Source organism: Manacus candei, unplaced genomic scaffold (assembly GCF_025592945.1).
Source record: "Manacus candei isolate 608988 ecotype Guabito, Panama unplaced genomic scaffold, ASM2559294v1 h1tg000009l, whole genome shotgun sequence".
Classification (NCBI taxonomy): Eukaryota; Metazoa; Chordata; class Aves; order Passeriformes; family Pipridae; genus Manacus; species Manacus candei.
Genome location: NW_026138057.1, coordinates 6,393,094 through 6,406,649, shown reverse-complemented (window position 1 = coordinate 6,406,649; position 13,556 = coordinate 6,393,094). Strand labels below are relative to the sequence as shown.

At 42.2% G+C, this 13,556-nt stretch overlaps 1 protein-coding gene across 11 annotated transcripts in view; it reads left to right on the top strand.

The window, feature by feature from the left end:
• BDNF (brain derived neurotrophic factor) overlaps positions 1 to 11,530 on the top strand; it is a 37,959-nt gene extending 26,429 nt beyond the window's left edge. For 9 of the 11 annotated variants that reach the window (XM_051776860.1, XM_051776863.1, XM_051776869.1 and 6 more), the window contains one exon: positions 10,479 to 11,530. In XM_051776860.1, the coding sequence (XP_051632820.1) occupies positions 10,479 to 11,240 (762 nt within the window). In that variant the 3' untranslated portion in view covers positions 11,241 to 11,530. Of the gene's footprint in view, positions 1 to 1,419; positions 1,482 to 3,742; positions 3,882 to 10,478 lie in introns of those variants that run through there. The other 2 variants (XM_051776866.1, XM_051776872.1) reach the window with 2 other exon arrangements.
• The last annotated feature ends 2,026 nt before the right edge of the window (positions 11,531 to 13,556 follow it).

The window sequence follows — 13,556 nt, the reverse complement described above, 5'->3', positions numbered from 1 at the left end:
AAAACACAATAAATAACTTCCATGTCTACTTTAAATTAAACACTTTGGAGCAAGTCTTCAGTCGCAAAGCACCAGCAGACCCGTTAATATTCAAGTTGTGCTCACTAGAAAATGGCTGGGGGGGAACTGCTGATACTCTGCATATCTTGTAATTATTCACGTTCAGGCTTAGCTTTGTTGAGGATGGTCCTGAGCCATTGGTATTTTAACAGAAAAGATGGATCTGTGGAGATGCACTGGAGAACAAGATGACTGGAACTCTTTTTTTTTTTTTTCCTTTTTATTGTTGGTGATGGTGCTGGTACACTGGCTTCATCCCCTGGAAGTGCTGGACATCCATATTACAAGTAGGGATAGCCTTGCTCTTCTCATTTTGTCCAACTTAAGGCTGACCCTTGGTCCCTGGAAAGCTGCCTGGTTTGTGTTTATAGGGCTGGTAAATCCCTACTTGTGCAGTTGTACTTCTCCATGGGAATAGGTCTTTCCTAAATTTCATAGCAAGTTTACTGCAGGTAAAAGCCTCTGGATGAGATAGATACTTGTGTTGCATTTCAATCAAACTTCGTAGAGGTTTTAATGGTGAAGAATATTAATGTTTTAACAATAGTTTTGTTTTCCTTGTTGTTCTTTGTTACGTGATGGTTGAGCCCACAAACTGGAAGCAGGAGGCTGAAAGCTGAAGAATGAAAGAAGAAACAAAAAGCCATATGGCAATAGCAGGAGTTCCTGCCACCCCACCTTAGGCTCGTGACAACATGCCCTACATTTAACCTACAGTCAGGAACTAATTAACGACACAGATGGAAGTGAGCTAGCATATGTATTCCAAATAATACCCCTAAGGTTTTAATCAGCCTCTTTCTGTGTTAGACATCTACGTTACCATAGAGAGATTTGCAAAGTATGTGGATGATATATGTGGTAAAGACAGCTTTGTGTAGTGGCTGAGGTGAGGGACTGGGGCCGGGGGCTCTCTGCTCTCCTCTGGTTCAGGAGCAACTTGCTATGCAGTCTGGGGGTAAGATGTTTAAGCATATTTGTGGGCTTCAGGCTACCCAGAAGGAAAACAAGGTTTCTGATGTGGTTCCTCCTCACTTAAGTGTGTTGAGATTCAATGTTTGCAAAGCACTTTGGGGGCTCTGATAGTGTGTTCTCCAAGAAATGTTGTACAGCTGGAGAGTCACAGTAGTAAAAGCACCAGATCTCTCTGCTTTTGCAACTTTTTTTTGTCTCTATAGCTACTAATGATCTCTGGCATGACAGCTCTGCTTTTGATTTTGAATAGGATGGTGACTTCTAGGTAGTCTGTTATGTTGTGGAGATACTTGGGAGAGGGAGAACACTTAGGTGTATCCAACAGACTAATTGGGTAATTTAATGTTTCTTGCTTTAACTTTCTCTTTCCTCCCCCACCCCCAGCTACTTGAAGAGAAGCCGTCCTCCCCTGCAGGGTAGTAGAATCTGCTTACGTGAAGGGACAGGTATTGAAGTTTTTTAGAGAACTGTTTATTTAATGACTGAAATCTCATATACAAACCTACCCTTTGGAGCTTAAGGGCTCTTACAGTGAGGACTTTGCTGGCAGCAAAGCCACTTTCTTCAGTGGGGGGGATGTGCGTGAAACAGGACACCCAAGTGAGGAACCTTAGGTGGTATTGGGCTGGATTTTGCATACTTCTCTTTATAGGCATGTCTGGGCTATTTGTGTGCTTAAAGCAGTGGGGGAAGGGAGGAGCTAGTCTGCACGCCTAAAAAGCTTTTTTCTTCCTCTTTAAAGTGTAATTATTACCAAATATGCCTGTATCCCTCAGGAGTCCTGAGCGTGAGGAAACTATTCTGCTGAAACCTGTCACATTTTGTTTGGATACAGCTGTTAGCTCTAGTTTAGGTGGTGACTCCATATTTATGTGGTGGTTTGCAGACCACATAAATACTGGGCTGCCTTTACAACTGGTATAAATCTATGAATGGAACACTGTGGATTTATACCAAGTAGTGACTGTGTCCACCAGGATTAGGTCCACTGGAAATTACTGCTTCAAGGAACCTCAGTGGTTTTGTGGAAATAATTCCCCGTGATGCCACAGTCTGTAGTTATATCTGGAGGCAAGTATGAAAAGTCATGAACCAAGGTGACTTCATTTTTAATTGAGGAGGAGAAGAACCCATGGTCTGTGTAATTCACAGAAAGCACGGTGTAACGCTCCCCTGTGAAAGAAATTATGCCATTATACAACTGGGAGAAGGCAGGAGTTTGATAAATTAATTTTTCCTGCAAGGCTGCAGGTTTTTTTTTCCTGTGTGTTCCATTGAATGTTTGTACTTTGAGCAGTACAACTGATGAAGCTTGTTTTCAAACACTTGAATCTTTGCCAGATGTACCTTCTCACCCCTTCTAGTAATTCCAAACCCTTTCCCTTTGTGGAGCTTGTGAAATGAAAGCAAAAATACAGTGTTGTAAGTCTGTAAGTGTTTGCCTAAGAATGGAGGAGGGGGGGAGCTTATTTGTGTGAGTCTCAGCTATTGGCATGCTGGTTATACAACGTGACCCTGTGTATCCCTCTATTGAATCCAATTGAAGGTAGCTCCAAATTTTTAAATTAGGTTAGGGATAGAGTACCAGGCATAGCAATTGCAGAAGTCTTGTTTCAACATGAAACCACTTCAGAGGTGGGAGAAAAAAAAGCTGAAAACTATAATGCTTTCAAATCTGTGGTGAGCTGCATTGTCATAGTAAAATATCAGTGGTGAAAGAGCACTTCTTGCCAAAGTGTTTTCAATACAGTTATGTTAACATATTGACATAGTTTTCCAACAGTGTTATCTCTGAAGAGAAAGCTGTTGCCACAGCAAGGCACGTGTGGGGCTGGCTGCCCAGTGAAGTGGGTTAGATTCCTAATGAGCGTATCCTTACTCAATATGAAGTCCTCATTATTCCATTAATGGAGACTGAGGTGACTTTGCAAACTTACAAGTTTCTACTCCTGCTCTGGTTCTGCTGCCATGTAACTTTGAACTTGAATGCTCCCAGAAACTGCTTTGGTCCCTCAGTGTGAGCTTTTATCCCTTGCCCTGTCTATGGAATATTTCCATGGAGATGCTGTGCTAATAACTGGACTGAGCATGTGTCTAGAGAAATCTGCACACAAGGGCGGACAGCCAAAAGATGACTGATAACACCACTGGCAAATGCAGGCATATTGTTAATACCTGTCAGGGCTCTGACAACAGGCATTTCCAGTTTCTGGTTCATGCACATCACGACATACTGGTCTGCTTCATTTCAAGTACTGACTGTGGCTAAAAGCAAGGCATTCTCTTACAGCAGTGCCACACACAGTCAGGGTCTCAGCAGAGGTAGGAGTCTTGCAGGGGTATAGCCCTTGCTCTCCTCCCCATACCCTGGGGAAAGCACTGCCTGCCCAAACCACGGGTAACTGCTTTGTCTGATGGTTATGCTTTTTAACAATGGATTTTCCTTGGCAAGGCTTCGCTTACGTTCCTGTCGAGTGCATGATGTTCTATAGGTCCTAGGAAGCTTGCCACTTGCAGCAGAACTGGTGCGTGCGTGGGATGCTTTACATGCTGTTCACTAGTTTATAGCACTCTGTAAGATCCAAGTTCAACTGGTACAGCAGCTTCTAGGTTGTTCCAGGGCTGCTGGACACATGTCACAGTACAAGGGATCCAACTCGCACTAGAGTGCACGCAACATGATCCGTTCTGTTCCTGCTCTTGGGTGCCAATTATCCTTGACTTCAGTGGGAGCTTCATGTGTGTACTTGGCAGAATGGCTGCCAAGTCCTGTGATGATTCAGCACAGTGTTTCATACCAAAGAACCATTGTGAAATGGAAGACAAACCACAGATGCTGCTCAAAGGTCTGAGGTTCTGCCTTAACGTTCTTCTGCACACAGGTTGAATTAACATTCCGTGCAGCTCCAGTGGCTTTTGAAGCAAATGATTTCGGAGAACTGTAATTATCTGCTCCCATGGAGGAACTAGGTGGTATCTTGGCGTTGAGTAATTATTTCATGGATTGTTTTTGTGGTTGTTTTTCATGTTTTGGGGGGGGGTGGTTAGGTAGCCTGTTCTGTAGGTGAACTTTCCTTTCACAGAGATTGCATTAATGTTACTTCTGAATGACGACAGTAATGGCATGAACATATGAACCTTGACATATAATCTAAAAAGATTAATGCAGTTTTCTGAGCCTGAAGTCAGTTTTGAAATTGGAACTTGCTAATGCATAGGTTTTAGACTTGGAAGTATTGTCCCTACTGTAGAGCATTTGTGACACGGCAAGAGAAGTGCAGCATGATACTCTACCCATGATACTCTGGTGGGCAGAAATAAACCTGCTTTTGTTTGAGGAGGACTTTCACCGCATACCTTGGGATTTCAACATGAAATGTTGGCAAAAAACCATTGTGATGAAGCACACTGTGATTGATATGAAAGGTGGCATGCACACAAGTACCCTTTGGGAGGTGACTTTCTCTGTTTACAATTGGAATCACAGCTCCCCATGCAGTTTGAGTGCCCCAGGAGTGGGATGCTGTACAAACACCTGGAAAGGCAGTATGTGTGTCACTGGTTCAACAATCAGTTCCCATTGTCAAACTATTAAAATAGTGCACAACTCTTCTGTGGATGTTGTCTCTCTGGAAGCTGTGACGCTATCTGTGAGTCTGGCCTGCCATTCCTTCACTTGCACATGCTGCCAAAACTCATCCCGCCTGTTTCCTGGTATGGGCAGAATGGGTCCGAGATCTGTCCGACAGAGATCCTGCTGGGAACTCCCTGTAGTCCTGCACTTAGCCAATTTAAGTATAAGCATGTTTGTAAATGAGGAGACTGTCTGCTCTGTGCCCATTAAAGCACCTTAATTGGAGCTTTGAAGCGAGTGTGTACTTTACTGTTTGAGTGTCCGGAAAGGTATGATGAAAGTTTGTAGGAAACTCTGATGCACAGCTCTGTGAAAGATCAGGACTGTGATGTCATGGCATTATGATTTTGCCATTATTTTCTCTGGATTCTTTCCCGCTTCTGGTTTTCAGGAGAGGTTGTGATTTTTGTATGCTTTGCAGAGAAAGTCTGATAAAACCTTGGAACCCCACCTTGGAACTATCCTTGTAGTGCTTTAAACAGATGCATGCTTCTCTAGAGCCAGTGTAGGCATTGCTGGAGTATCTTTGCTCTCAGAAGCTGTACCACAGGCAAAATTTAGCAACATAAGATGAAAGCAAATTTCTCATGTTAAAAGTTGTAGTTAAAGTTAACACTACTTGTAAATTTGCTTGCTGTTTATCTTGGACTTCAAAATGCTTCTTAGTCTCTGCCATCTCTGGCATTATGGCTAAGTAGATGTTATTACCTCGGGGAAAACCAACATGAGAATAAAAATAAAATAGGTTTCTTCTTCCTGACATGAAGCACCAATTTACAAGAATACAAATTGGATGTGGGCGTGCATGTGTATGTTTTGGGGGGTGGGCGCTTGATTTGCAGTAATAAAAAATAATTATACAGTTTGCTGCATAAGTGGCCTCAAGGATAACCAGAGTGTGTCAGACATCTAGTTATGCATGTGATAAAGGTTAATAGTATTTGTTCTCTGTACATTTAGTCTTTGCAAATCATGTGCTGACACGCATCCCATTTTGATATCTGTTCACGCACTCTGGTAATGATGCGTAAAGCAGAAACTCATGCCTGTGGCATTCAGTAGTATTTAGTAAATTGAACTTTTGTGTAAAGATCTTAGAAAATGGCAAGGCAGAAAATGAATGTCATCTTGGTGCTAATTTTATCTTCCTCAACAGACTCCTTTCTGGAGATTAAAGCATTATGAATCTATTCACTACTGAAAGTTATTTCAACTTCCATGGCACATATCAGGATGCAGAAAAGCAAGTGCATGTTCACAGCTGTTCCTCAGGTCTCTCTGCTGGAAATACAACCTGTTAAGCTGCTAGATTCCTGCTTAAAATAACTAAAAATAATGAAATAAAACAATTAACTGGTGAATCCTCATTAAATACAAATACTGAAATAAATAGTACAGCAAGGTAACTGAGTGTGTATGTAAACTAGCTGTAGATAATTGACATGACCTTCATTTAATGAGCCTCCTTCCCATTAGTGGAGATGACTGCCACAATTATGTGCCCTTATTCTAGCTGTAATTGTATGGACTTTATTGAAGTACAAAGTAGGTCACGTCTTCCTGAGATCTGGTCCGTGGTGGGTGACCTCTTTTCATTGCTATGCTGCATGAAAGCAGGAAGGATGCTCTTGCAGTCATGAGAATGGATGGCATTCGGGAAGCCAGTCTCAAATGTGATTCCTGACAGAGATCTCGTGCGTCCTGAGGGAGTAGTTTCAGGCTTGCTCTCAAGGAGGCTGGTTTATATCCATGTTACACAAGTTAGTGGGTGTATACAACAGTCTGTGGGACAGCAGTTGGACCAAGATTTCCTCTCCTAGAGAAGTCTTCGATCTTTTATGCCCAAAGATGTGGCTGAACAGGAGTGCAAAGGGGTTGCAGTCTTCACTTGTTTGTCCTAGAAGGTGTGGAGTAGAGACCTGAACCTCCTAGGGCTGAGAAGGGAGGCGGTGAGCGCGCTGTGGGACTGCAGACTCACGCTGTGCCATCAGTGATTTCTACACTGTATTTTTCTGACTGCACGTCTTAATAAAAGTGGTCGTGGCTACTCTCCTTGTCTGGCATTCAGTTGTATTTATGCCCTCAGAACGTGCATTATCAGCCAGGTTGCTCAGCACTGGTGAGCCTCCGTGGGAAATAGGTACTGGGTCTGCCAGGGTATCCTCAGGCACAGGTGTACACAGAAATGCTGGGCATCTCCAGGCAAGGCCTCGTAGTGGGGGATATTCAGTACCTTGCTCGGTAGTAACATGCTGGGAAAACAGGAAAATACAGTTTTCTCCCATGTTCCCAGCACAATTCTACTTCCAGACAGGGTAACTGGCTCATAATCGGAAAAATGTATATAATATGTTAGTGTTTGGGGTTTACAAGGCACTTACTGTAACAGGACAGGGAGTGTCTTTAATCTTTGTAATATAATGAAGGTTTGATAGTTGGGGAACAGAGGAAAAGGACTGGAAGCTACCATCCAAAGTGTTTCCAGTGACCTTATTGGTGCTACATTGGGATATTAGTCCTGCCTCACTAAGAAAGAGATGAACCATGCATTCAGATGTCAGTTCAACAATAGCTGAAAGATTGTGAAGTGAGATACCTTATTCTGCTATACCATGTTAAAATAGTAGATTTTTGAGCAACTGCTAATACAAATTGCTATGACTTCTAAAATGAAGATATTTCCCAGGTGATAAAATACTATTTCCATGTATTAAATCACTTCATATAATTTTGCTGCCAAAGACAAGGACTGTGTATATTGCTCAAGTCACTGTCAAGATAGAGAGAAGAATCTTTTCACATCCTGCTTGCAGAGTTCAACTTAGTCTGGGACTCATTTACAAAGAAAAAGATGTTTGATCTGTGATCGCTTGCTGGCAATATTCCATGTGTCTGTGCTGCTAAAGCTTACTTTGACATAGTCTTCTGCTGTTATAAATGGGAGGAAGAGGAATGGCTTTTAAGCAGACATGTTTTCTTCTGTATTATCAGTATACTACGTGGGTAATGGCTGTCTAAAAGTTGTTGGTTTTCAAAGTCTAGTTGTACACAATTTTGTGCCACCCCAGATAATTAATAGTGGTAGTTGTATGTCATTGGATGGGATGTAAATAGATCAAATGTGGCAGCAGTGTCCTTGCTAAATGGAAAGCAAAACTGATTAAGGAAGAATTAATTTAATGTGGTATATAAAATACTGTTGTATCTGGTGACCAACCAGCCATTGGTGGACAATTCTGAGGGCTTATCAAAGTCAATCCACACCTCTGTCCTCTGTTTTCCTTGTAAGAGAAGTGTCCCTGTGAGTGAAGCTGCACAGCCACTATTCTGTTCACTTCACATCCATGAGAAGTAAACAGCCCAGTGGCAGTGGTGAAGGACATGGCCTGGTCCAGGGATCCTTCTCTCCTTTGTTCACCCAACTCACTTGAAAAGCAGCTGATCAGCCTCCAGCTGGTGTGCTTACCTGGTGGGTGCAAGCTTCTCCTTGTTCTCTGCTTGTCTTGGTGCCTCTTGTGTTGTGCCCTCTCTCTTTTGCACTGGAAGATCCCTTGGGGTACTACGTGCTCAGACAGACTCTGTCCTCCAGAGTCAAGAATTGGCTGGGATCTCTGGGCACTGCTTTAATAAAAATAACAGGAACTTGAATAGGAGCCAGAAGATCTGTGTTCTGTTCACTGCTCTGGTGGTCACAAAGTGTGATGTGGGTGTTTGGGGTTCTTTTCCTTTTAGGTCTTATAGAAAATAACTCTCCAAAGATGTAGTATGAATATTGTTTTTTGTCCCGCTGGCTCTGCATTTGTATGCTAGCTGAGCCACCCCTTTTCAAGACTGCAAGAGTTGTCTCTCCTTGTTTGATAAAGGAAGACTAACAATCTTTTTCTTTGTTTTGTAAATCACCTCTGTAGTATTTCTCTCCCCTTTGAGAAAGAAAGCTGACACTCCCTGTAGAATGTTTTAAAAATCCTAGGATGAAAAAATCTGCAAAATATTAATGTTCTGCATGGTTAGAGCAAACACTGTGTTCCTGTGAGTCACAGATGTCAGGTTTGTTTAATCTTAATAAATCTATGCCACAACAACACTTTTAAAGAGGAAGAGAGATGGAGGGATGAAGGAAGAGTTGCACTGAGGTAAAGAGAATTCTTGGCCAAAATCTTGTTCAGGGAGGGGCTAGGGGTGAGGAGGGCATGGACACAAACCCAAACACTTTCCACCCTGCCTTCATTAAGTAAACTTTGAGACCCATATTTTGGGCATTTCCTTTCTAGTACACATTTTATTTTATTTGTATGTTTTATGATAAATTGTCTTTCCATGTTCAAGTCTTAAGAGTACTAGTTTCCCACAGCATATTTGCAGGAGATAAAGTAAGTCTTTTTACACAGCACCCTGTTGGCAAACAGAAACAGCATTTACTGCCAAGTATGAGGTACTTCCGAATGAACTTCAAAAGCTCTGAAACAAGCATTAGCTGCTTCTTCAAAAATGTGAACAATGCCATTGCTTTCTAGCAAGCAGGACTAGTGAGAACAGGGATCAGAAGGCGGAAAAATAACAACTGGATGTGATGGATGTTTTAGTAGCACTTGGGATCAGACAGAAAGTATAGCTCTCTGTCACTACAGGATTTGGGGGGTTCTTGTAACAGTACTTTCCTCCTCTGCTCTTGAGGAGGAAACAATTTCTGCTCTGATCTCGTATGGAGACTCAGCAAAGCTCTTGGGAAGGAGCAGTCATACAAGCTCCAAGCTGTTGAGAGTGCTGATAGAAGTGAGTTGTGCTGACTCCAAGCCTGGTGAAGAGTTTCTTTACCAGCACTCCTTTCTGGTGCTACCCCCCTCTCAATGGGGACAGAGACAAGCATACACGTAAACATCAAAGCACAGCCCATGGCACACGCCAGACCTTGGGGCAGAATGTGAGAGAAACAGGCAAACTGTCTTTCGGTATGGCAGTGGGGCTGGTTGTGCTGGAGTTCATGATGGGCTCTGGGCTCTAGCTAGGTTTAAATAAATGCTTTGCCCACTTGAAAACAGCCAGTGTGAGGCTCTGGGAAACAGTGATTCTGCTCCTTTCACTTCGGGAGAGCTCTTACCAGCCCTGGAATCCAGCAGGGCCTTTCCGTGCTGTTCACATGATGCAAGCTGTCTGTGGAGCTCAAATTTGCTGTACTGTTCTGGGCCCTTTTCTTGTTCTGTATGTATGTGTATATACCTACTACATTTAAATGAGGAATTGACCTGCTGAGACCTCAGAATTTTATAGTTTCTTCCTGTGTTCTGAAGGTTGCTTTCAAAATACAAATGTAACTTATCCTGGTGCTGTTCAGGTTTTTTGTGGATACAACGATGAACTATTTTTGCCATAGAGAGATCTTAAAAATCAAATATTTACATTTGCACTTGAAATGGAAGTCTTGCCTTTCATGATTGTGAAGCTGTCTTTTGTTGCTGAAATGCTGCATTGCTAAGTAGCAGTTCTGCTTTTGCTGTTACTTGAAATAGGTGTAATCAGTCAATAAATAAGGAGTCTGCATAATATCTAATCTGATACTTACTACAGAGAGACTTCGGCACATAAGAACTCTGACTTGCTGGGATCAATGTTGCCTAAGTGCAGCAGATGCTTTATCTGAAACTGTAAATGAAGGCACACTCTTCTACAAGAGTATGCTTTATCTCTGGTAACAAGTTGCAGCTGCGTGCAGCAGACCTCTGTAGAAAGTGCATAAAGTCTTGTGACAACTTAGGTGAATTTTTATTACTCCAAGCCTTGTAAGTTAATTTGTTTTTCTTGTTTTTAACAGTTCCACCAAGTGAGAAGAGTGATGACCATCCTTTTCCTTACTATGGTTATCTCATACTTCAGTTGCATGAAAGCTGCCCCGATGAAAGAAGCTAGTCTAAGAGGACAAGGCAGCTTGGCTTACCCAGGTCTTCGGACCCACGGGACTCTTGAGAGCCTAAATGGGCCCAGTGCTGGTTCGAGAGGACTGACATCGCTGGCAGACACTTTTGAACATGTCATAGAGGAGCTTCTAGATGAGGACCAGGACATCCAGCCCAGTGAGGAGAGCAAGGATGCAGACTTGTACACATCCCGAGTCATGCTAAGCAGTCAAGTGCCTTTGGAACCCCCACTGCTCTTTCTGCTTGAGGAGTACAAAAACTACTTGGATGCTGCAAACATGTCCATGAGGGTCCGGCGCCACTCCGATCCAGCTCGCCGTGGGGAACTGAGTGTGTGTGACAGCACGAGTGAGTGGGTGACAGCAGCAGAGAAAAAGACTGCAGTGGACATGTCCGGGGCCACCGTCACAGTCCTGGAAAAAGTCCCAGTACCCAAAGGCCAACTGAAGCAATACTTCTATGAGACCAAATGCAACCCTAAGGGGTACACAAAGGAGGGCTGCAGGGGCATAGACAAGAGGCACTGGAACTCCCAGTGCCGAACTACCCAGTCTTACGTGAGAGCTCTCACCATGGATAATAAAAAGAGAGTTGGCTGGCGCTTCATAAGGATAGACACTTCTTGTGTATGTACATTAACCATTAAAAGGGGAAGATAGTGGGTTCGTGTTGTATAGATTATATTGAGACAAAATTATCTATTTGTATATATACATAACAGGGTAAATTATTCGGTAAAAAATAATTTTATGGACTGCATGTATGATGGAAGTTTATACAGTACAGTGGTTACACAATCTATTTATTGAACATATCCATGACCTGAAGGGGAACAAAAAGTCATTTGCGCACAAGTTAAAAAAAAAGAAAAAAAAAAAACAACCAAAAAAAAAAAAGACAAAAAAAAAAAAAGCACCCAAAAAAAAAACAACCAAAAAAAAAAAGAAAATCAAGCAAAAGAAAAAGTCTGCATTACATTCCTCGATAACATTGTGGTTTGTCGCCGTTGCCAAGAATTGAAAATATAAAAATTAAAAAAAAAAATAATAAAATTGCATGCTGCTTCAATTGTGAATTAATGATAAACTGTCCTCTTTCAGAAAAATAAATTGAACCAAAACATTCTGTTTACATTTTAGACAGTAAGTATCTTTATTCCTGTTAGTATATATGTTTACTGCTTCTAACTTCTGATAGCGTTGGAATTAAAACAATGTCAAGGTGCTGTTGTCATAGTTTTACTGTTTCTCTTTTACTTTTGAATTCCCATCAGATTTAAAAAAGGAAAAAAAAATCATTACCTTATTCTGGATTAAAAACAAATTTGTTTTTTGTATGTTGTGAAGGTGTTTGCAATAGCAATCCAACTACTGACAAAAAATAATAAAAAGAGGCAACTGAAAAAGAATGGTGATGTTCCACTTCACATTGTTGAACTTCAGGCTTAAAGACAGCACTTATTTAATTGTATGGTAACACGCTTTCTTGGTGGTTTTTTTTTTGTTGTTTGTTTGTTTGTTTTTTTGTTGTTTTTTTGTTCTTTTTTTTAATTTGCAGTCTTTTGAGACCTGCATTTGCTTATACTATGTTTGTTTGTGTTTGGTATTTTTTCTTTCCCCTTTCCTCCCTCTGGAGGGACATTGGTTGTGATCTTTAAAGTATTTCAGTTACCATAGGACTGGAGCTTATCATATAGAGAATATTCTATAGAGTGTTGAGAGCAATGATTTTCATGTAATAAAAGACTGTGCTTGGATCAAATGTCTTGGTGAAGCACTAGAAAAAGAGTCTAGGAATGTGACGGTGGATCTGAAATCAAGTTGGTTATGGGACTTAATAGCTCAGCCAGTTTGGGGACAAATAACAGTGATTTGGGTTGAGTGAGGCCGTCCCACTTGCAGTCACTGCGGGGTCCTGTGCATTCCGTGAGAGAGCGAGAGCTTGGCCCTGTACGTGGATGCCCTCACCCTCCACCCACAGCATGCCAGCAGCCCAGGCCTGTAAAGCTGGTGGGCAAACTCTGGTGGTATCTCTGCCTGTAGGAGCCCAGGGAACGAGCCGGGGAATGAGGCAGAAGGGAGCCCTGCCCCTGGTAGAAAGCAATCACCATCGAGTTTGTGTGGCTCAACCTCTGCCATCAGCATTAGTTTGTGAAACAAATACTGTCCTTAAAAAAATATTCTCGGAGTAAGTGAAGGGCAAGTGCTGGAGCAGTTGGATTAACTTGCTTACGGTCCCCCTCTCACTCTCCTGACAGAAGTATTGCTGAGAAGGTTGTGAGGCTGAGAGCTGTGCCGAGCTCTTGCACTGACTACCGTGGGCTGAGAGCAGAAATAGCTCGTTAGTGAGCTCACTGAAGGCTGATGCTGTATTTGTAATTCCTGTAGATGAAGAAAAATAGCTGAACAAAGAGGAATATGCTGCAAAATATATCTCTGCTCCTGAATGCTGCAGAATCTGCGTTAATTAAAACCTGGACCAGGGAAAGTTTACTGAAATATGATTGCCCCCCCATCATGCTCTTTGAAGAGCATATTTAGCACTGAATTTATGTCATTACTTGTAGAAACCCACGCTGGAAGCTAACAGGCGCCTTCAAATCAGTAATTTTTTTTCTACTGGGGGTAGAAGGGCAGCCTCTTCCTGAGGGTAACTCTGTCAAAGTGCTACATTTTGCATTGGTCCTGTGCCTGCTGGACTGTGAGTGAGAAGAGAGGGTTGTGTGACCCACTTGAACGTCAAACTTCAGCCTTCCCCATCCATTGCTGATACTCAGGTTCCCACACAGAAATCAGAAATGGAAAAAGAAAAAAAAAACCACAAACCAAACTTATTGAAATGTCTCAAAACTTCAACTCAGGTGTTCTTTGTGCAAATTAAATCGTAGAATCAAAGAATGTTTTGAGTTGGAAAGGACCTTAAAGATCGTCTAGATCATAGGCAGGTACACCTTCCACTAGACCCTTTCATTCCCC